At 40.1% G+C, this 21,559-nt stretch overlaps 1 protein-coding gene across 1 annotated transcript in view; it reads left to right on the top strand.

Annotated features, from left to right (window-relative positions):
- ctnnd2a (catenin (cadherin-associated protein), delta 2a) overlaps positions 1-21,559 on the top strand; it is a 225,123-nt gene that overhangs the window by 149,160 nt on the left and 54,404 nt on the right. Inside the window, exons 13-14 of the mRNA XM_058635385.1 lie at positions 9,073-9,205; positions 16,434-16,647. Of these exons, the coding sequence (XP_058491368.1) occupies positions 9,073-9,205; positions 16,434-16,647 (347 nt within the window). The remainder of the gene's footprint in view (positions 1-9,072; positions 9,206-16,433; positions 16,648-21,559) is intronic.

Below are 21,559 nucleotides of genomic sequence, written 5' to 3'. Positions count from 1 at the left end.
GGAAAAAAATATTTCTGTGTGTCGTGTACGTCAGTGCACAAGTGAGTTTAGAGTGTGTGTGGGCACGAGGAAACATCTACAGATGTGTGTAGTTGTGGGTGGAAAGAAAAAAGTCTGTGTATGCGTGTGAGCCGAGTGTGACCATGTTGTCTGGCAACCTATCTCTCTTGTTTAATGTCAGGACAGCTCTCTGGCCTCTGTGATAAATGTCTAATTCTGCAATAGCTGATGAATGTATTACATGCATGCAGATGCACACACACACACACGTACATAGGCCTACCAGTGCTAATATGCAGCCTGACCTTATCAGTGTGAGATTCACATGGCAGAGCAAGTCTGTATAATTTGTGGTTACATAATGCACATACACAAACTGACAGTGCTGACACTTTCATTATGTGTAAAGAATGAAGGTGCATTTGTTATATCATGTACACACACACACACACACACAGGAGTTTGTGCACGGCCTTATTTGGACCAGGTTTTGGTCTCCATGAGGACTACCGGTCCTGACAAGGTCAGTTTTTATGCCAGAAAAGGTCCTAAAGAGATGAGGTATAAACACACGCATGCGCGCATGTATAGGCCGTCCTCTTCATTAGCATCATCATGATATAAAATCGCTCACCTTGCTTGTTTGTCATTCAGAGGACAGAACCGGCTCGTTGACGTGATTGCATCTCAGCTTGCAAATCAAGAGACAATGCGGCTGTAATTTTTCGGCACGCTCTCCTTCATCCAGCAACTTAATCATCTGTCTACCTTGTGACTGACGGAGTGCCGTGAGTGCGCGTTTGATTGGTCAATTTCTTCACTTGTGTTGCAAGTTGCAATGCAGCTGAAGTTAGAGTGGTTCCTCTCAGTCTTATTGCTGGGCACTCTGCTGATGGAGGTTCACCAAAGTCATAAGCATTTGTCATGAGTGGAGCACCACTCGTCTTCTGGTTTTCTTTCCCACATTTGATTGGTTGACACAAATAGGAAAAATAATGAAAAGCATTAAAATCACACCTAATATTTCATGTACACGGAGCTCCTGCTCATGATTGATGATTGTTTTTTTAGTGTTTTTATTCTTTTTGTTCTTTTATCTGCTCTTGCTGAATTTGTGCGACTTTGTGACTTAAACTTGCTATTTAAATTATTATTATTGTTGTTGTTTTTTAATTGATAGATGTGAGAATATTGTTGCTTTGGATACAGTAGAATGCATCGCTCAATATTAATGATTGCAGCGTGTGATGCATCGTAATGGTGTAGGTCACCTCAGCTTCTATTGACTCATCTAATGACTGTTTGACTGAGTGTATAGTATGTCTCGCTGGCCTTTTGTGGGCCTCTGTATACATCCAGTAATTTCACAGTGTAAGAGGGCAACGGAGCTATTGGGTTGAAAATTACTAACCAGCAAATGTGGGATAATAGGTGTGTGGATATGTGTGTGTGTTCCTTGTCTGCTTTGTAGATATGGAACTGTATGTATGTGTGTTTGTAATGGATAAGCAATATGCAAGGGTGTGTACGAATGTGTGCATGCATTATTGAATGTTTATGTCCGCTCACTGCACTGTGTATATGCATTCTATGTGCACGCCCTTCACTGTGTGTGTGTGTGTGTGTGTGCGCGTGTGTCTATAAATGAACACCTGTCTATCAGCTTAATGCCATGTTCAATTAGGCCTCCAATTTTGTGTGTTCAGCTAATTGCAAGGGCTATCGCTGTTGTTTTTTTGTTTCCATTACACTGGCAAATTGCTCCATAGCTCTGCACAGTGCACACAAATGGTTTCCTTCAGCAGCCCCACCCATACTAGTCACACACACATACATACAATTAAATGGCTTTGTCAGCATTTATTTCCGAGTAGACACATTTATACAAAATAATCAAAAGAGAGAAGACTAGAAGCGACCAAAGCTTATGGAAGAACAAGGAAAAAAGCTCCATATTCACTTTTGTTCTCCTTTTGAATTTGACACTATGTATAGTTGTGCTGTTGAAGTGCACTGTTCCATTTCTCACAGAAAGATTTACTGGTTTTGAAACAAGAAAGCAAATAAAGACGGATGATGTTTGATCTCATCAAAGGAAATCATGCTTTGTAATGTTGAGTAACGAATCATAATGACTTTGCCAATCAGCTTTAATAGATTTTTCATTAACTTTTGTTAAAATTTGTATCTTCTACTTCTTTTTTTTTATTAAACTGACACTCTAATACAATAGACTATAATGATATGAATAAATATGAGAGTGCCTTTCTACTGTATGTAATACATAATTATATTGTTCTTCAAGCATGCATGGCATACAATACCAGCTCTTTTCAATTCACCACCCCCCGTTCCTCTGTCTGCCTCACTCGACACCTCGTTCTTCTCTCTCTGCCCTTTGCTCACTTTTATTCAACCTCCTGAGCCTCTTATTTCCAGCTGTACATAAGATGCTGTAGAGAAAGCCTATTGATTTTTCTCTTAGCCTGTGTGGTTGCTTTCTGGGCTCTGAGTGTAAAAAAAAAAAAGTCCACACTCCTCCCAGATAGAGAGAGAATGAAAAACATGTATGGTGGTTTGTTTGAACAAAAGGGGGAAAAGAAGAGAGAGAAAGTCACATGTGGCCTCTTGGACTTAAGAGCAGCGATCTGCATTTACTCTGCTCTTTCCATTCATGTGTCCTCTCCTTGCACTGTGTTGTTTTCAGTCTTTTCTTTTTTCTGTTTATGATTTGTGGAATTAATCTCAGTGGCAATTACATTTCCAGCTTACTTTTCTGTTTCCGTAGAGGGATGTGATCTATTATTACCAGAGTCAATTTCATTTGCTCAGCCATAGTGAGCAAAGAGGTGGATGGTGACGGGAGGTGATGTGTTTTTATTGCAGCTGACTCACGTAGAGCTGATTTCCTTTTATTTCACCTTGTTTCTGGTCCTCTGTCACCTTTCTCTATCTATCTGTACATGTGTCTGCATCCCTCACCATGTCACCCTTTTCCATCCCCCACCTTTCATTGACCCGTTTATGTTCTATGTAGACAGAGCAGTAGTTGTCAGCGGAAATGAAAAGCTACATTCTTACATGCAACCAACTTAGTCATGTTGTCAAACACAACAAAATTTGCATCAGCTAATGTGTTTTAGACGCAACAATGATGCATGAAATAAAAATGATTCAGTGGTTCATTTTGATATTTTTTATGCAAAGGATAATATTTTGAGTTTGTGTCATGGCAATTCAAAATACTTTGTCAGAGAAAGTGTTCACATGAAGCATGAGCTTATTGGATACAGTTATTTTCCTCACATCCTACCTGCTCCATTCAGTGTTTCATCGAGGATGTTTCCACCGTGATGTTATTAAGCAGCACTAATTAGTTTGTAGAATAGATGTGGCGTTCAGTTTCTAGATCTATACATGCTGGTGAAACAAATAAATGTTAAGACTGTAAATTTTAAAAGACACCTGACATCCTTGTCCTTGTCTGTCGGTGATCTACTGTATCTGCACTTGAGATGAGTCCCGCTGCCTCGGCTGTGTGCGTGCGTGTGTGTGCACGTCACAGGAAGTCTTAAACTTTCTGTCAAGCATTTGTCCATGAACAGAGTTCACCGTTTTCCTGGATAGCATCTTAATTAAGTTGCACTTTTAATTAGAGAGTCCCCGCGCTGCATATAAAGTCAGTGTTGGTGCCTCTTCACCTGCATCTTATTTTGACTGTTGTTTATTGGAGGAGTTGCTAAAGTCCCTACTTTTTATTGACTTTGCCTTTGATTAATGCACTCCGTCTCAGGATGCATGTAGAGGGCTTTCACACATACACACAGACACACACACACAGACACACACACGTAATGCACAAAGGAAATGATGTGTAACCAACCTACAGTATTAAAGATTTGCCTCCAAACAGTTCCATGCATAGGCAGACTAAAGCAAATAAACATCCATAAGGATAACATATAAAAATTAAATATGAAATGAAGGAAAAATCAAGGGATTTGGCAAATTGGACATTGACCGTGAGAGTGGATGGTTTGTCTCTATGTGGTCCCCATCCCCCCCGACCCCATGTGGAGGATAAAGCTGTAGAAGATGGATGTGTGGATGGATGGATGAAAGATCAAGATAGAGACTACATTGAATAAAAAGAGAGGAAGAGAAAAGGGACTACAAAGAAGTTGGTGTGGATTAATGTAGCAGCCAATATTCCCACAGTAATCTGAGCTGTCAAAGCTCACCAGCAGCAGTTGTACCGGACCTTTGTCACTGCGGTCATCAATTCACAACGCCCCCTTCTTTCTCTTTGTCCCCTCTCATCCCGACGTAGTGATCAAGATTGATGTTCAGGTCCTAATTAGCATCTGCTTTTGTATGCACACTACTGGCCTGTCCATTTGTAGCCCTCCGATCTGTTAACAGACATGACAGGCCTTGTCTGATCACATTAAGGTCAGTGGGACAGGCTTCCTGTGTGGGGCTATCACTTCAGTCCTTCAACTATGCGATGCTATTTTTACACCTCTAAAATGTGTATGTAACCAGGCAGTTTATGAGGATGTAAACATAGGAAATAGGAGCGTGTTTCCAGTGGCTACACTTACAGTAATGCAGCAGAATAAGAGTCTATTAATATCTAAAAACAGATAAAGACTAGAGAGTTAATCTACAGTATCTTTTTCTGACATAGTGACGTAGTAGTTATCTTCTCGTACTTAAACTTAAAACTTAAACATTCTCATGAAATGCATGCATTTATTGGCATTAGTTTGTGATATCATATCAATCAAAAATATGTGTAATTACGTCCTTGGAGGTAATGTTTTCAATCATGTCCATCTATAGTTTTATTTGTTTGACTTTCATGTTTGCAAATTTAAGGGGACTGGCAGAGGTGACCTCAATCATTCTTATTTTACTGTGAATCAGAACACTGGAGCACAATTCAGAAAATCAGAAAGTTGCTTAAGAGTGTTTTAATTTTTAAGATTTGTCAGATAATGTCCATGTACCCTTGGAGATTTAAAATAAAAAGCCCATGTTAGTTTCCCTCATATTTATTCATTTTATTCATTTATATTTATTCTATTTTGAACAGTTAAAGATTTGAAGGCTTGTTGAGGCTAAAATTACCCAGCAAGTGTGTTTTATTTTCCCCTTCTTTTCTTCGTGCGGTGATAATGCATGGGTATATTTAAGTAGCTCGAATGTCACTTTCACTATATTTTTTCCTGCAAAAATAAAGACCGGCTGCTACTTTTTCGAACAATATCAACACAATCCATAACCTAAATCTGTTTAAGTCTTATCTTTATCACACCTGACACCAAAGATCAGCCAATACAGTTCTCCACTTGAGGCATGGTCTCTTTACTGATGTCATCCAGCTGCTGAGTTGGTCAGTTGCATCGTCTGTATTTTACTTACTTTATATAAGTAATTTATGTCAAAGCATATACAGTATACAGTAATTCATCATATGAATATCCACGGGCCCTTATCATCCTTACTGTTAGACTCCTTATGAGCACAGTCACCTACATTGGTTTTTTATTTGTTTAGCCATAATTTATCACTTTCTCAATTACATAATTCACCAATTCACACAGGACACAGGGAGCATGACAGTAAATGAGCACACAGTGAGGGGAAAGGCATTGCTGTCTCATTAATGTCTTGCTCTTTCTTTGTGTTTAACCTCCCAGAACAGAACAGTCTCATCACAAATCATCCGTGTGGAAAACAACATACAGTAGCTCTGTTTGTTTGTCTATATATAATTTGTATTTTCCAACTTTCTCAGTGTACACACATCTATCATCATCATTTCAAAGGTCACGTTGGGGTTCCAGATAAAAGTTCTCATGTCTCATGGGACATGGACATGAAGAAAGATGGAGATGAGAAGTCTTGTGAAATTAAAGAAGAAATCTTACATTTCTTTGTGTTGTTGTTCTCCCTTATCATTGTCTTCCTTCCATACATGCGTGTCTGCATCAAAGCCCAACCATCACACAGCGTTCTTTTCCTTTGTCCTATTTCTACCACCACGTCCTCCAGAGCCACCTGCCTTTATTCTCAGTATGCCTGACTCTTCTCCCACCTGTGACCACAGCATCACGCCTCAAAAAACGTGGCAACCCAGTAGGGGTATGGCGATTTGAATCAGACTAAAACTGGGCTACAAATGTCCACAATCTTATATCTCACTAGAGCTTAAAGGAAGAGCAATAACCTACAATTTGGACACTGTTGAGAGTGCATCCTGTTGATTTCTTGTTTTTTCATATTAGATCTTTTGTGTTGACTTGCCCCTGCAGTGAAAGTTAGGTGAGGAGAAAGGACCTGCTGCAGGAGAGTGAGCATGTGCACAGACAACAGAAGATTCGAGCACTATCCACAGAGCAAAAAACAAAAAAAATAACTGTAACAGAAGCTGCCACTGGAGATGTGTGATGTTCAGCCATGGCAGGTGCTGCAGCTCATCCACAGACTCATTCTTGGCACACGTTCCTGTGTCTTGTTAGACAGAAACGGGCGGGTTTGATTAGTCCAAGATGGATATTTACCCTGAGATTGCAGTGTACCTGAAGATCAGACCCCAAGGGTCACAAAGCCATGTGTGGGTATTTAGTGGGAAGCCTGCCGTTTTTTTGGCACTGCCCCTTTGATCAGTTTTACCTTCCTCAAGCTGTAGTTCTCTCTGTTTGAATCCCACTGTTTCACAGTGTTGGCTTGTCGCCTGGCAGTGCGTCTGCCAGGCCTGTAGCGCTCATTAGTATGTGTGTTGACATGACTGGCATCTCATCTGAGGGCTGTTTCTCCCCGTTTTTAACCTTGTTATTTAGTTTTTACATCTCCTATCAGCTTTCTCTGAGTAGCGTTTTCCATCAAATGCTCTGGTTATTTCCTCAGCTGTCCGTCCTAATTGTCATTCTCTCTCCCTCCTTCTCTCTCTCTCTACCAGGGGGTTTTAATTAATGGTGAGCCATGATGCTTATCTTATCAGCAGATCACTCTACTTTCTATTAACAACACTGGGAGAAGCTGGGTGGCCATAGGGGATAGATTACACTCATGTACACACACACACACACACATGAGTGCACCTGCACATAATCTAATACAGTACATACATTCGTACATTAGAATAGAGGACTCCATGTGTTCAAACGTTTATGACTAAATTCAAAAAAGGCTCGAATTTTACTGAAAACTGTTCATAGACTCATTCAAACAAATCCATAAGCACTTCTTCCCTTTTAAAGTAGGTGTTGAAGTTAGCCATGCTAATTATCAATCATTATGCTCAGTTTGTTCCCTCTTATTTTTATAGAAATGGTTAAAATTGCCATTGGGTCTCAAGCCCCAAGGTTCGGATAAACCTGTGTGCACACACACTGACAAACTGACACACTCACAAACACATCATGATCCTATCTTAATCTTGCCACACACACACACACACACACACTCAAAAACAAACAAACTGCCCTGATGTTATCTGTGTGTTGTTTGAGGGTCTCTCCTCTTAAATCGCTTAAATGCCCAGGGAATCCCTCCCTCTTTCCTTCTCTCCTCTCGACCTGCTTACTGGCTGAATGAACACTTATCATTTAGCAGATAAAGAGAAGCCTTTGCTTTATCTTTAAGGGCCATGTTGACTCCCTGTGAATGCATGACTTTTTCACAGATGTTTCATGGGCCACGTTTGCGAGATGTGACAGAGATGAGAGTGTCGTGTCGGGGCTTAATTTTCTGCTGCAAAAACCACACATACAAAGATGGACAGGCCAGTTGTGCCTGTACTTTGCTTCCATCAAGCAAAGAAGGCTCTATAGGAATTAAAGTAGCATTATGGGTGTTGAGCAGTGAGCGCTCTAGCAGAAATAAAAAAATCAATCTTACAATACCACAGTCAATGAGAGACACCGTTTTCTTTTCACGTTGAGAGCTGACAGAGTTTTCTAAAATCACTTAAAGGAAGAGAGAATGTAACGGATGATCACTTTACAGAGTGGTTATTGGAAAAAAATATTACACTACACAGGAGACAAACACTCATGTGCCAAGCACACACACGCCCAGTCACCCACACTTTCTCACACACTCATAATTTCCTCATCTGGGGGAAGGTAGAAAAACAATTATTAACAGGCGATAATACAATAAAGGAGGCCATTTCACAGGTGTTACCAAGGGACAAAACATTTATTTCACTTTGTTCTGTGTGCTCGAAATAGCGTAAACCCCTAATAGAACATAACACAAACAACAAACGGCAGACAAGCGGTTACGATGCTGTGAGGTGCAATTCTTCAACTTTTAAGCCCCATTACTGAGCTGAAACAGAACTGTCTGTGGACTTGAGTTATTTTGTGTTTGTTCTAAAATAACTTGTTTACTTTGTGTCTCACTGGCTAACTCAGAAATAAGTCCCCCCCCCCCCACTTTGATTCTGAGCATTTGTCTCTAAGGACACTTTACCTTTTGCATTAAAATCACATGCCAGTCAAACGACTGAGAAAATAGTGTGATTTCCTCTGCATCTCCTCTGAGACTCTGTAAGTGAGACACGGCGTTGTCACACTCGCATAACTACAGTTGCAGTCTTCTGTGAATGCACGATTATGTTATTATTTTGTTATTTTAGCATCACTGCATTCTTCAAGAAAAGAAAAACCTAACTGTTCCTCACTCTATTTTTAAAGGATATGGACTTTTACCCCATTCCTTAAGAATGTGCAAGGATTATATGGCAAACGACAATCGTCTGCCAAAGTGAACATTCACTGTGTCGTTTGCATCAATTTTGTTGGAAAAGCTTACTTTCAGAAGAAGAAACTATTTGGTTGCAAACACAACAAAGTAGCTTTTGTCATTTAAATCTCTCCGTTTTTATCCTGTCAGTCATCTGTCTGTCTTTGTTTGTACTTTGTAATCATGTAAGCGGATGTTCACATATTTGTACTTTGAGATTTTTGTTCGACTACTTTAAGGTGATCTCCTGGGGTTTTTTTTTTCCTATGGGTCGTGGCAGAGGAATAAGTGTCTCTGTGCGTCTCTCTACAGGGAATTTGGGTGGAGAGATCCGGAGCTGCCAGAGGTGATCCAGATGTTACAGCATCAGTTCCCATCAGTGCAATCCAATGCAGCAGCCTACCTACAGCATCTCTGCTTCGGAGACAACAAGATTAAAGCTGAGGTTTGTGTCTGTGTGTGTGTGTGTGTGTGTGTGTGTGTGTGTTGTGATGCCACAGTGAACACGAATGCAGTACATGCTCATACACAGCCATGACCAGGTGACGGGTACACAGAGAGGACAGGCATTAAGTCAAGGCCTGTTTGCCTGCTGAGAACATGCCAATTGTAGGATGTGTAAACTCTATAGATGTTATGACGGGCTCCAGCTGCCTGCTGGGGACTGTAAAAGAATTTATGGTCCATTAACACCCCTGGGTTTCCAGGGAGATTGAGAGGGGGGACAGAGAGAGAGATGCCCGCAGCGCTACAATGAAGCACCATCACAAAAACGAAGTTGATGATCTTTCATGTTATTATGTAAAAATGTTCATTCTGGTGGGATACATTAGCCTACGCTGCGACTGCCGCAGTGTACATTATTGCCACAGACTCATTCTGTGAGCGGCGACTGTTGCATTTGGTAATAAAGTTCAATTAGTGATAAAGTCATGAGATTGTCTCCCGAAAGCCTCTTGGAATTCTCTGATAAACCATTTAACAAGTCTAACGGCGCTCTCCAACAATGGCACACGTGGACGCAGCGACTCTCTAAACCCCAGACAAACAAAAAGGCTTTGATTGCCATTTACACCCACCAGTTGTCTTCAAACTTTTCCCCTTTAGAAAATGTTAGTCACTTGTTTCTATTAATACTTTTTATTTTATTGTATTACTTCCGTTTACGTCTTGTCTGGTTTTATTACAGTTTATGAAGTTTTTATTTTATATATTAATACTTCTTTCTTCCCCTCACCTCTTATATTACCCTCAATAACCACAAATAATATTTTTTATTCTATTTCAGTTGAGCTCTTCAATAGCTTTCTATGCAAGTTGATTTATAACTGCTGCCACATTGTTGCACATAAATGCAGACAAACACTCAGCACATTTATTGTGCACACGTATGGATGTAATTCTAAACGCTTGGTATTTAAAGTAATGGAAAAAAGTTATTTACGTCAGTTGACTTCTAAAGAAAGCAATTAAACATGTAAAAAAAAATCAACATACGGCTAATTTTCATTCACAATGACAAACTTACCCACCCACTCACACACAAATACACAAAACGCTTCACTCTCGCAGACAAAAACATCCCACTTCATCCCACTCCCTCATCCACGCGGCTTTGAAAGAACCCTAAGTGTGCATGTCTTTTATAATGGATGTAATTACTGCATGAATGGAAGTGTCCGACAACAGAGAAAATAGCAACTGTGTATTGACAGTAGATGCTCTGGCGTGCATTCATCAGTCTGTTTGATTGTCTCGCTCAGGGCCCTGGGCATTGCTAAACACTATTTACACAAATTAAATCAGGAGGAGATATCAACCAGCCAAAAGTGACGCTTCACATCACATCAAATAAAAACATGCATATATCTACATGAACACACGGCCACATGTTCGCGCAATGACGAAATTCTGCCGTGTTTCTTAAATAGATTTTGATGAAAAACAAACTTGACAGATTATCACCAAGCCAGCTGCAGGATATTAATTCGGGGAAAGATTTTTGTTTTGAAACTAGATATGGTGAAACTAAAAATGTGAGGAATGTAGGGTTTTTTATTGAAGAAAAATTGATTCTTAACTCATTATTTTAAGGTTGTAAAGGCAGTGTGTAGGAGCAGGTGCAGTCATTTGTGAGTGAAGAGCTGATAAAGCCTGCTGAAGGATTTCTTTTGTCATTACGGTGTCACGCCATATTTTAGACACCTCTGAAAAGAGGTCCACATCCCTGCTTTTTATACCATCACTCCGTCACACCCAAAGTTCCTCAGCCCACTGGGAAACGGTGTGGCCCACGCCATCTTCTGCTGTCTTAGATAAGGTGACACACATGGAGAAGCATTAGCGATACAGCCCCTTGTCTTTGGATGTCGTGGCCGAACACATGACCTCAGATACGGCACTGCTCATATGTTCACTTTTAGGTCGGCTATCACACAGACAACCACGTCAGACTCCAGATCGATCACATCAGTAATGCATTTGGGTTTGCAGCCTTGTCAATATCCATTTATCCGACAGACCAGTGAAAGGGAAATGTCCCGAGAGGAGCCTGCTCCATATGTGTCACTCCTCTTCCTCGCTTCATCATTTCATGTTTTTCTGAATGCTTCTTACACTTAAATCTGATAACACTCACCTCCCACTATATGTCGTTTCTTAAACACTCATTTTGCAAATCTTATCACTATTAAAATGGATTTAAAACAGATTTTCACCGGCTTATAGTTCCACATACTTAAACGTAGACTTCAGCTCAATTAGGACCTTATTCAGTCCATTCAGAATTTTGGAATATATCATACCTTTATTAGTCAACTTTTTCAAGGACAATTTCTCATCCAAATTAATTGAAATGCACTTGAGAAGCACTCATATATTCTGTACTCACTCAACCTTTCATCCCTCAACTCAGCTCTTTCATGACCTTCACATTTTTTTTTTACAGTTGCAGTTGAAATGGAATGTTCCTCCTAAATTTTTTAATCTAAAGTGGATGGCATCACATGCCAGAGTGGCAAAAAAAAAAATTTTCAACCTGCTCTCGAGTTCTCAAATTTCACTCTTAATACATGATTTTCTACCAGAACGTAGACAAATCCGTCTAGTTTCATGCGATGTGACTGGCACAGCACAGTGACTTACACAGTTTGAACTGTGACTGTGAACTATCCAGCTTCTCCATAGAGTGCAATTTCAACAATTTCAACTGACCTTTCCCACACAAATTTCAAAATTGCCATTTCTCTTTGATTCTACATTCACAAAACCTATTTCAGGGTCTTTGATCCTAACCTTGAGACACTCACATTGAAGACATCTCAGCAACACGAACTACAGTCCTTGATTTACAAGGACTTTTTCGGAAAGTGTGTCAGTGGTGCCCTCTGTGTATTTTTAACGGACCTGCCATCGCGGTGCCATTTTGCCATTAGCGCTACTGCCAATACCCAATGGATGCATTCAGATTTTAAATATATTCCAGACGTTCAATCCCTCATTTTGCCCTAATTTTCTGCTTTTTTCTAAACATTCAGACATTCAATTATAAAGTTGAATTCATCATTTCAACTTCTCATTCATATCAATTCACTGCAGCATGCCAGATTGGCTTCAGCTCAGACAGAAGGCAGCAATCCCACTGCCATTTCTTCAGAAATTGCCTTTTCTAGGTTTTTTGTTGTTGATGTTTTTTTTTCCGTTTTTTTGTTTTTTTTTACTGCAGGCCTTTTTATTAAACAGACTGTGTAAATACGAAGCTGTTGTGGGTACTGAAGACTGGATCATATTCTTGTGTGTTCATAATTAACATATAATCTTCTCACTGTTGTGGTGAAGTCTTTTCAACAGATATCAGCATGGGAGATGAAAAAGAAACAGCAAATTATGGCAAATACTGTAATGGCATACATGTCTTTGCGACATCTTTGTGACTTTTTGACATAATAGAGTTATGCGCAGTCAGTCAGTGACTATGCAATCATTGCTTTTTTATTTTATGATGTGGCTTATTTAAATTAAATGTTATCACATCATATATTTTATCAAGTCAAAAACATGTTGTCATGGAGATGTTATAGTTAAGGCCTGTTTGTGAACTTTGTGTTATTCTTTTTTTACTTGTATACATCTTACTCAGGATGGCAGTGGTTGTATAAGGTCAGAAGATTGTTCACATTAACCATATAATAATGTTATTAAGTTCCCTTTTCTATGCTGCACATCTGTAGGACCCAAGGTTGAGTTAGGACGAGTAAGGGATTACCCAATTAGATATAGCATCACTTTTTCTTTCATACTCCATCTAGTGTTAAAAATTGTGTTAAAAAACACTCTTCATATTTCATATATCGTATAATCGTGTCAGATGTGTGGGGAAACTCACTCAATAACATATGCACACTCACACATTGGGATTATTAAGCATGTTCCATATCCCCTACTGTGAACAATAGAGGTTTGTGTTTTCCTCCGTTGACCTACTCTTCAAACAACAGATTAGAGCCTCTAGTGTATTTTGTCATGGTGGATTCTCACCAGCTGTGAATCTTCCTCTTTATACTTCCACAAAATGAGCTGTCTCTGCCTCAGAAAGAAATATTTGGTAGCCATAGGTCAATTCCACATTTAGCCCAGTTAATAATATTCCAGAGGGAAATATTAGCCTACGGCATGAATACATTTCCCCCATAAAGAATAATAATAAGGGATGGGAAGGATGTGAACTACTGCATGTCTGCCATAGTACTGCCGTGCTTGAAAGGTGTCTTCTCACTCACACACGAGCACTTTACTATCTGCAGCATCTTCCCAACTAGTGTTGTCCTTCCATTATGTGGTTACTCACGCTTGTAAGGCATGGCACCCGCGTATGCTGCTCTTACACCGACAGCACCTCTGCTTCTCACAATCCTAGCTGTCTTTAATGCTAAGTGTTACCACAGCAATACTGTCGCTATGGGTTACCAATAACCGTGGCTGTCACAGAACAGCTGGAGACAAAGACAAATCAATATGCGCTCCTAATCTTCTTTACATGGAATAGAAGGATCGGCGCAGGGGTATTGGCAACCCTTGTAGGTAGCTCAGAGGCAATCCAAGTGTAAAAGCACTATGTTTTTTTTAGTTTTTTTTTAGAATAACAGATTAACTGTGACATCAGAGTAAAGAGGGATCGGCAAAGGAGACGGGATGAGGAGTAGAGGGAGGAGAGAAAGCGGAGATGAGGTCGGGAGCACATAAGAGAGACAGCAACCATGTGTGGCCAATAGAGCAAGGTTGCTTTACCAGCTACTGCATCCCCCTAATCCATTTTAATTGAACAGATAAGCAAAGTCATTTTGCTTGATAAACCAGCGTTGTCATCAAACACCTTCACCCTCTCACTGCCCTTCGATCACTTCTTTCACCCTCTCTCTCTCAACTCCAGGCCCATATCTAACACTCGGAAGTCTTGGCAAAACATTATAATAGGGTCCTTGTGTCACCATTATAAATAACAATAAATGTTTATTGACTTCATCATGTGTTAATTTGTGTTCATAATTTCAAATCATGGCATCATAAACACAGTTATTGTGACATTATGAGACCTTGATAATTTGAGGTGAGGAACAAAGTTATGATACTGTAAAATAAAATCAATAAATTATTTGTGATGCTATTACAAAAATAATAACCTTTATCAATCTTATAAAGTCCTGTATGACCTGCAATAATAACAAAGCACAAAGTACCTTATTAACACTAAAAGGATAAGGACTAATTTACAGTAATACCTTGATTCATTAAAAAGGATTAGTTTGAAGCTTTACCAAATGATTTCCTGCTACTTAATGTCCCAGGTCTGAATGAGTACATACAGGACAAATAAAAAAGGACTTTCAAAAAGCTTGATTACACCGTTAACTGTGGAAAATGTGTTTTTCAAGTTATCTGGTTGAGTGACTCTGTCTGTTGCAGTCCACCAGAGAATAAATAGAGATTGAAGCATGAAAGAAAGGCTTTCTCACTTTGGTGCACACACACACACACACACACACACACACACACACACACACTAGTTGATCCTTTCCCTCTGGTCTCCTGGTAATCACAGCAGCTTGTTTCTGGTGATTAGTACTGCACCCCTGTCGAGTGGACTAAACATGGGCTGCCTTAAGCTCTTTGGCCCCCTAAGGCTGATGAAGTTCCCTGCAGCGGAGACACAACCTGTGAGGGTTTCAAAAAAACACCAGCCGAGAGAGGAGGTGATATGTGGAAACGTGCGGGGGACGACAATAGGTTTAATGCTAAAGGGGTAAGGGAGCAACTACAGTTGTGTCTTATTGTGATCACTACTTAGTTTCCATCCTTGTCCTGCCTTGTTGTCTCACATTATCAGGATATATTCTTAACTTTCCACTTTGTTGGTGTGCAAATACAACAACAGAAAAGTGCAGAAAGACAAGTCTAAAACCAGCCTAAATGGAAGAATCATTATGATGAAAAATATATGTAAAAGAAGAAGAAGAAAAAAGGAGGTTGATGCCGTTGTTCAGTCTCACACCAACCTCCATCCACCATTTTAAGGTTTCAGGTTTAGAAACCTGCTGTATGGTTGTAACACAGTATTATAGAGTGTATTTTTGTGGTTGTGTCAAACTGAAATGCCTCTCAATTTCCGTCACTTTTCATTCTCGTATGACTTGCTGAACTATTCTGACGTGTGGTTGGTGATTTCAGCATCTGGGAACTGACTTCTAAGTTTCCAGCCTGTGCTATCTGAAACCCCTCATCTTTATTGATCATAGGTTGGGTTACAATAGGTATTTTTCCATAAAAATTATTCTGCCATTTAACAAAAAAAGAAATATCCATCCAGCATTTACATATGATGTTGATTATTATACACTGATCAAAAACTGGATTTAAAACGGTTGCCAAATCACTTGGTGCATTAATTATTCCTTTTTTTAGTGCATAAATGTGGATAAAAGGGATAAAACAATAGAAATAAATAAAGTAATAATGCACAAATAAAAAATGCTGGTTTCTATAGTTACATCTTGTTTTATCTATCATATCGTCCTATAAACACACCCCATTAGCTCTGCCTGCAGCGTGCAGAAGCCAGTAATAATGAACCAGTCTGGTGATGGTGTATATTTGTATATGAATGATCACATGAGGAACCAGGAATCAGAGAAACAAAAAGCATGAATATACTGTAGGTCCATGAAGACATTTTGAGATGATTGATGATATGCACAAGAAAATCAGTATATTTTTTTCTTTGATTATAAGCAGAGCTGTTATTACTGCTCTTTTTTCCCCTCTTCATCGGTGTAATTAAGTGTCATTTTGCAAATCACAGTCATTAGCTGCATCATAGTATGTTTAATTAACACACATCAGGCTATTAATCTGATTGGCAGGACTCCTAGATACCGTTTACCACACACGTTCACAGAGGACAGACGATCCTCACAAACTAACAACTGGCATTGACAAATAAAGCAGCTGCTTTCCACGATCGTTTTTCTGCGCGGGTCTGCGACACCTGTCTGTGAAGACTGGCTTATTTGTGTTTGGGATCCCTGATAATAATTGAACGTTTGAAATTGACTGTGAATCGTTTATTTAAAATGAAACTATAATTGCATTTTGTTGTTGTTGTTGTTGTTTATCTCCAGATACGTAGACAGGGAGGCATTCAGCTGCTGGTTGACTTACTGGACCACAGGATGAGCGAAGTCCACCGCAGTGCCTGCGGTGCGTTAAGGAACTTGGTGTACGGCAAGGCCAACGATGAGAATAAAGTCGCTCTGAAGAACTGCGGGGGAATTCCTGCCTTGGTCCGCCTACTGAGAAAGACCGGAGACGTGGAAGTCAGAGAGCTGGTCACAGGTACTGTTTCTGAGAACCTCACCTGATAGCAGCAGATCATTCTGCCTTAATACACAACCATGTGTTTTATGTTTGTGATTGAATCTGAGTTAATTTAAAAGATTGAAAACCTCTCATAGCTTATCATAATTACTCATACATACTGTGTGTTTGCTCTCATTTGGTCATGGCAGTGCTGGTAGTTGTTTTATCTGAGTTCTTCTTCTTTTTTGAGAATTCATACATTTAACAACAACAAAAAGGTTGCCTTTCACCCTGCAGTGACCAAGGCTGTTCATTTCTTTCAGCTGCAAAACAATTTAAGTTTCCACTTGAATGATTTTTCACTAACTAATAACAGACGAGGACTGAAAGGCATGTCTTCTAGGAAGAATGCAGAAAGAATTTTTCTTTAAACGTGTTTGTTATGTTCCCCCTCTTTTCAATTATTTTTCACATGTTTGATTGTGAGACAGCTGGAAGTTTTTCAATTGAATTTTTGTATCGTGTTTGTACATGTTCACCTTTTTATTCTAGTTCTAACTGGTGTGCTGGTCAGTTTTTGCGGGTGTTAGCACCGAATCTGAGCCAGGAGACACATATTATGCACAACCACACTCATATGCAGTTGTACATACTGGGGTGATCCTTTAGGCTTCCCACGAGGAATGTAATGTTCTACCATTGACCCTTTGTTGTGCTAGAAAACACTAACTTGAGCCATTATGCATTTCCTGTCTCACACAAACACAGAGATGCTCACAAATCTCAATCTTGTGCAGCATGTTATCTCGATGTAGAGCGAGTTATTTTCTTACGCTGGTTCTACAGCCTCAGGACGGGTAATAATGATGAACCGCTGTGTGTGCATGGGCTGTGAGTGCGTGATTGGGCACAGAATTCTGACACATATGCACATGAAATTTGCCAGCTAATAATCAGTGTCTCGCACATAAGCAGCAGGCAGTCTAAAATTGGAATTGAATATGAAGTGTGTGAACTGTGATAAGTGGGAGCCTGGATGGTTGCAGTCGAGGAGATGCTCCAAGGAGACCTTCTCCTTGGCAGGTTAAGAAAGTCCAGTATGACTCCCATGACAGAACATGAGAGCACTAATCCTGTTCTCTCTACCTCTCTGCTCCTCTTTTGTCACATCATTGGTCCGACTTCTCTTCTGTCCTGTGCTTGTGTTTGCATATCAATCTCTTTTCTCTTCTCACTTTGCTTCTCTCTTCTTTTATCTGTGGTTTTCTATGTGGTCCAGTCAGTATCCTGCATCACACCGAGCTGGACTGCGTGTATCTGCACTTGTATCGCCATTGTTTGTCGCGCTTTGCTCGTACAAAAGCCTTCTTTGTTACACCGGGTTAGTCGTGAGATAAGAAAAGACGTGAGCGAGCTCGTACAAGAGGATCGGACATTTCCCAAGATAAAGGGCAAGCACACTCGTTCATCCATACATGCGCAGACATAGATTCTAATGGACACACATATTCCGCCCCACAATACATGCAGCACTGTGTGGAATACCAAGATAAAGTCAGTGGAGCCCCCTCATGTTCAGTTTGACCTTTGATTTCTTTGTTCCTCAGCAGGACACAATTCAAGCAAATACACACTCCTGAACACCCCATCTTTAGGGGCATTCTCATAGGAGAAGGAAATCTGAGGGATCAGGACAATGAAGACCAACAACAGTTTTGTTTCTTAAAATGAAAAAATAAAAGAAGCAGGAAATGTTACATTTTCCTGATTTTTTTTATTGTTACTGACAACGAAATATTACAGCCTGAAGGAAAGTAGAGGAAAAACAGCTTGAAAAGGGGAGTAGATAAAAGGAGAGACCTGCGAGTGGACGGAGAAGTCAGAGAGCTGTGGAGCTGAAAAAGGAAAGATGGAAAGAAGCAAGCTGGTACTTTCAGGGGAAACTTTTTTGTTACTCTAGATATTCAAATACCAATGTAAGGCAGGACGTGAGCGGAGTAAGAATAAATGGCAAATGCAGGTATTTGTCTGATTAATTGGCTCATGACAGGAAATCTAAACGATCTAAGCCCAAAAACAGACTCCTGCTGCTGAGGAAAAATCTTGAAAAATCAAAATTTGCAGAAGGAGCATTCAGTTGAAACTAAACATCAGCAGTGATGTTGTCACCATAAGCCAATGGGGAGAGTCTGTCACCTTCACATATATCACTACAGTGCTGGAGAAAATAACGGATTAAAAGCCTAGAGTGTGGGTGTGTGGTCTGTAAGCAGATTAACAAACAAGAATTAAATGCACCGCAAGTCATAATTTTGCTGCATCAGTCTTTTTGGTTCTTACTTTCGTTTGTTTTTTTCGTGATTTCATTAAAATCCCAACACGTACTGTTCTCTCTCTTCTTCCCCCGTCACTCCTTGTGTATTTTCCCCTTCTCTCTGTTGTGCTCTCCCCTGCTGCTGGAGGAGAAACTCAGTGTTACGCATGGCTGTGCGTTGTTGTCTGTTTACTCTGGTACTTAGCACTGAATTTTCAATTGCTTTTATGTCAGTACAACGGCATATTAAAGTGTATCCTCATTTGCCTTGTGGACAATGAGTTAAGCATTACTGTTGAGTAATTTTTTGATAATTCAATTGACCGTTGACCATTTATGTCATAAGTAGCAGCAAGGAAAGGATTTCAATAAATTAATTATATTTCATTCAGAATTAAAGTTGAATTTTAACGGTGATGCGTGACAACAAAAGTGAAGGTCTACAAGACAGTTGTGGGACCAGCTATGATTTATGGCTTAGAGGCAGTGGCACTGTCTAAATAAGAGCTGAAAATGCTGAGAGTTTTGTTGGAAGTGACAAGGAGGGACAGGAGTATGTTCGAGGGACAGCTCAGGTTGAAAGGTTTGGAAATAAAGTAATGGCGCTTTCACACCAGAGGTGTTTGGTCTGCTTTAAACGGACCAGAGTTTGTTTCCTCGGATAGTCTCCTTCGTTTGGACAGGTGTGGAAGTTCATCCGAATTCTGGTGCGGCTCAAACAAGCGAACTCCGGTCTGCCTGGAAATGTGTGTCTTGGTTCGCTTACAGTGGCAAATGCAAATAGACTATCCACCAAACTAAAGAGAGGGAATGAAGCAAAGAAAAAAAGTGAGGAAAGCTCGCTGCCTCGCCTGCTGCACATGCTTTATTTTAGGTTTGGACACCAAAATAAAAACAGAAACCCGAAGATTACACACATGTTTGTTTTTTGTGGTGAAGAAGCCGGCTGAAGGGGATGGATTTCCATTTTTTCTTTTTCCTCGTGCTTATTTTTTTCTTCCTTGTCAGTGCTCGTTTCGGGCAATACTGCCACAAACGAGCAGCTGTTGTAACTGTGTGACGCGGTCCGCTAAATGTGCAGCGTGAAAGTGAACAAAACCAAAATGAAGGTGTGAAATTTGCTTGGCAGAGGCTTTTTTCCAGATGAAGGATGCACCATACCAACAATGTTAGTACAATGACGAATCAGAGGCAGAATTATAACATAAAAACAGTAAAAGTCATACACTGCAGCTTATATGCAGCTTATATTTGCATATTTTAAAATTGGGGCAGGTCTGCAAAATAAAACTCAAGACATAATTTGTCTAGTTGATTTTGATCATTATTCATCATTAGCTGGTCTCACATTGGCTACAAGACTGACAGAGTCCAGCTTGCAGCAAAATTAGGTTGTTGAGAAAAGCCCCAGGTGGCAAAAGGGAATTTTAAAGAAAATAAATCATTACACAGGCTCCAAAATTGAAGGTAAGATATATGAAGGGGTAAGATTTTTCCCTCCCCTAGTGGTGTTGTAGTAACCCTCTAAATGTGTACCACTGGGTGATTCTGTGTTCATGTGTCAGTTCCATTCCCTTGGGCAGAAATGAAAAGTCCATAACACTGTCTTTAAAGAAAAAGATTCAACAACGACTGCAGAAGAAAACCTTGTTAACTCCTCTCCACTGATGTGTCCCAAGAACATATATTGATCTGCCAAATTACATTCTACTCGAGGCTTGACCTTCATTACTAATTGGTGACTAAATGATTTCAAAGCTAGCAAATATCATTTGGAGACCAACAGTGTTCATCAGGCGTATTCGCATAACTTTATGACATCAATAGAAACACAATGTCGCTTTGTCCTGCAGACATAACAGATCACCTTCGTCATCACTGTCTCTTTGTTGTACTTTAGCATTCTTTTTTTGAACACATACAGTATGGGTTGTTTTTTTTTCTCTCTTCACTAGAATAACCTCCCCTGAACAATTTATTTCCCTGTCAGTTCACAAGTTTAAATTTAGTCAAGCTTTATTGGCTTCCTGGCACCCAGAATGAGGTGGATTGGAAGAAGTCAAAGCTTCCGGGGGCTGTCACTCAAAGTCCAGTCGATGCTGAGTCTTTGGCTGTTGAGAGAAGATGCTATCCTTTCTCGTGGCTTCACCTTGAGGCAGTGGACTGTGGCATAGCCCGGCTCTTGCTGCTGCTGCCACTGCCGCCTGCTCTGAAATGGTTGCTGAGTGCTGAGGGAAGACATGTGGTGAAATTACAAGTATAGTTGTTAAATAGCTGATTGAGGTTGACTTTTTGAGACCTAGAGGGAAACTGTGGCTAATGTAGTGACTGTTTTTCCATCCACATGATTTTTACATAGTAGAGTCTGAGAAAAGAGACGTTATAAAACAAACGAAAAGAGGACGTTAACGTGGTTTTAAAAGGCCAGTGACCCAGTGAGTGCCTGTTTAGTCGTGCATCTATTACCACAAAGTGGGAGCAGCGCCATCTTTGTTTAGTGGACTGCACATGTTTTTGCAGAGGTAATGAAGTTCACAAGGTTCATTGAATGCACCTCCAAGCCCAGCACGGCTGCGGGCTCCGACATTCTCGCCTCGGCTCAAATGAAACCAACGGTTGACTCCTAATGTGTAC

Source organism: Solea solea, chromosome 1 (genome assembly GCF_958295425.1).
Source record: "Solea solea chromosome 1, fSolSol10.1, whole genome shotgun sequence".
NCBI classification, from domain to species: domain Eukaryota; kingdom Metazoa; phylum Chordata; class Actinopteri; order Pleuronectiformes; family Soleidae; genus Solea; species Solea solea.
Note: the sequence above shows the minus strand (reverse complement) of the source record. Positions and strands in the feature narration are given on the sequence as shown.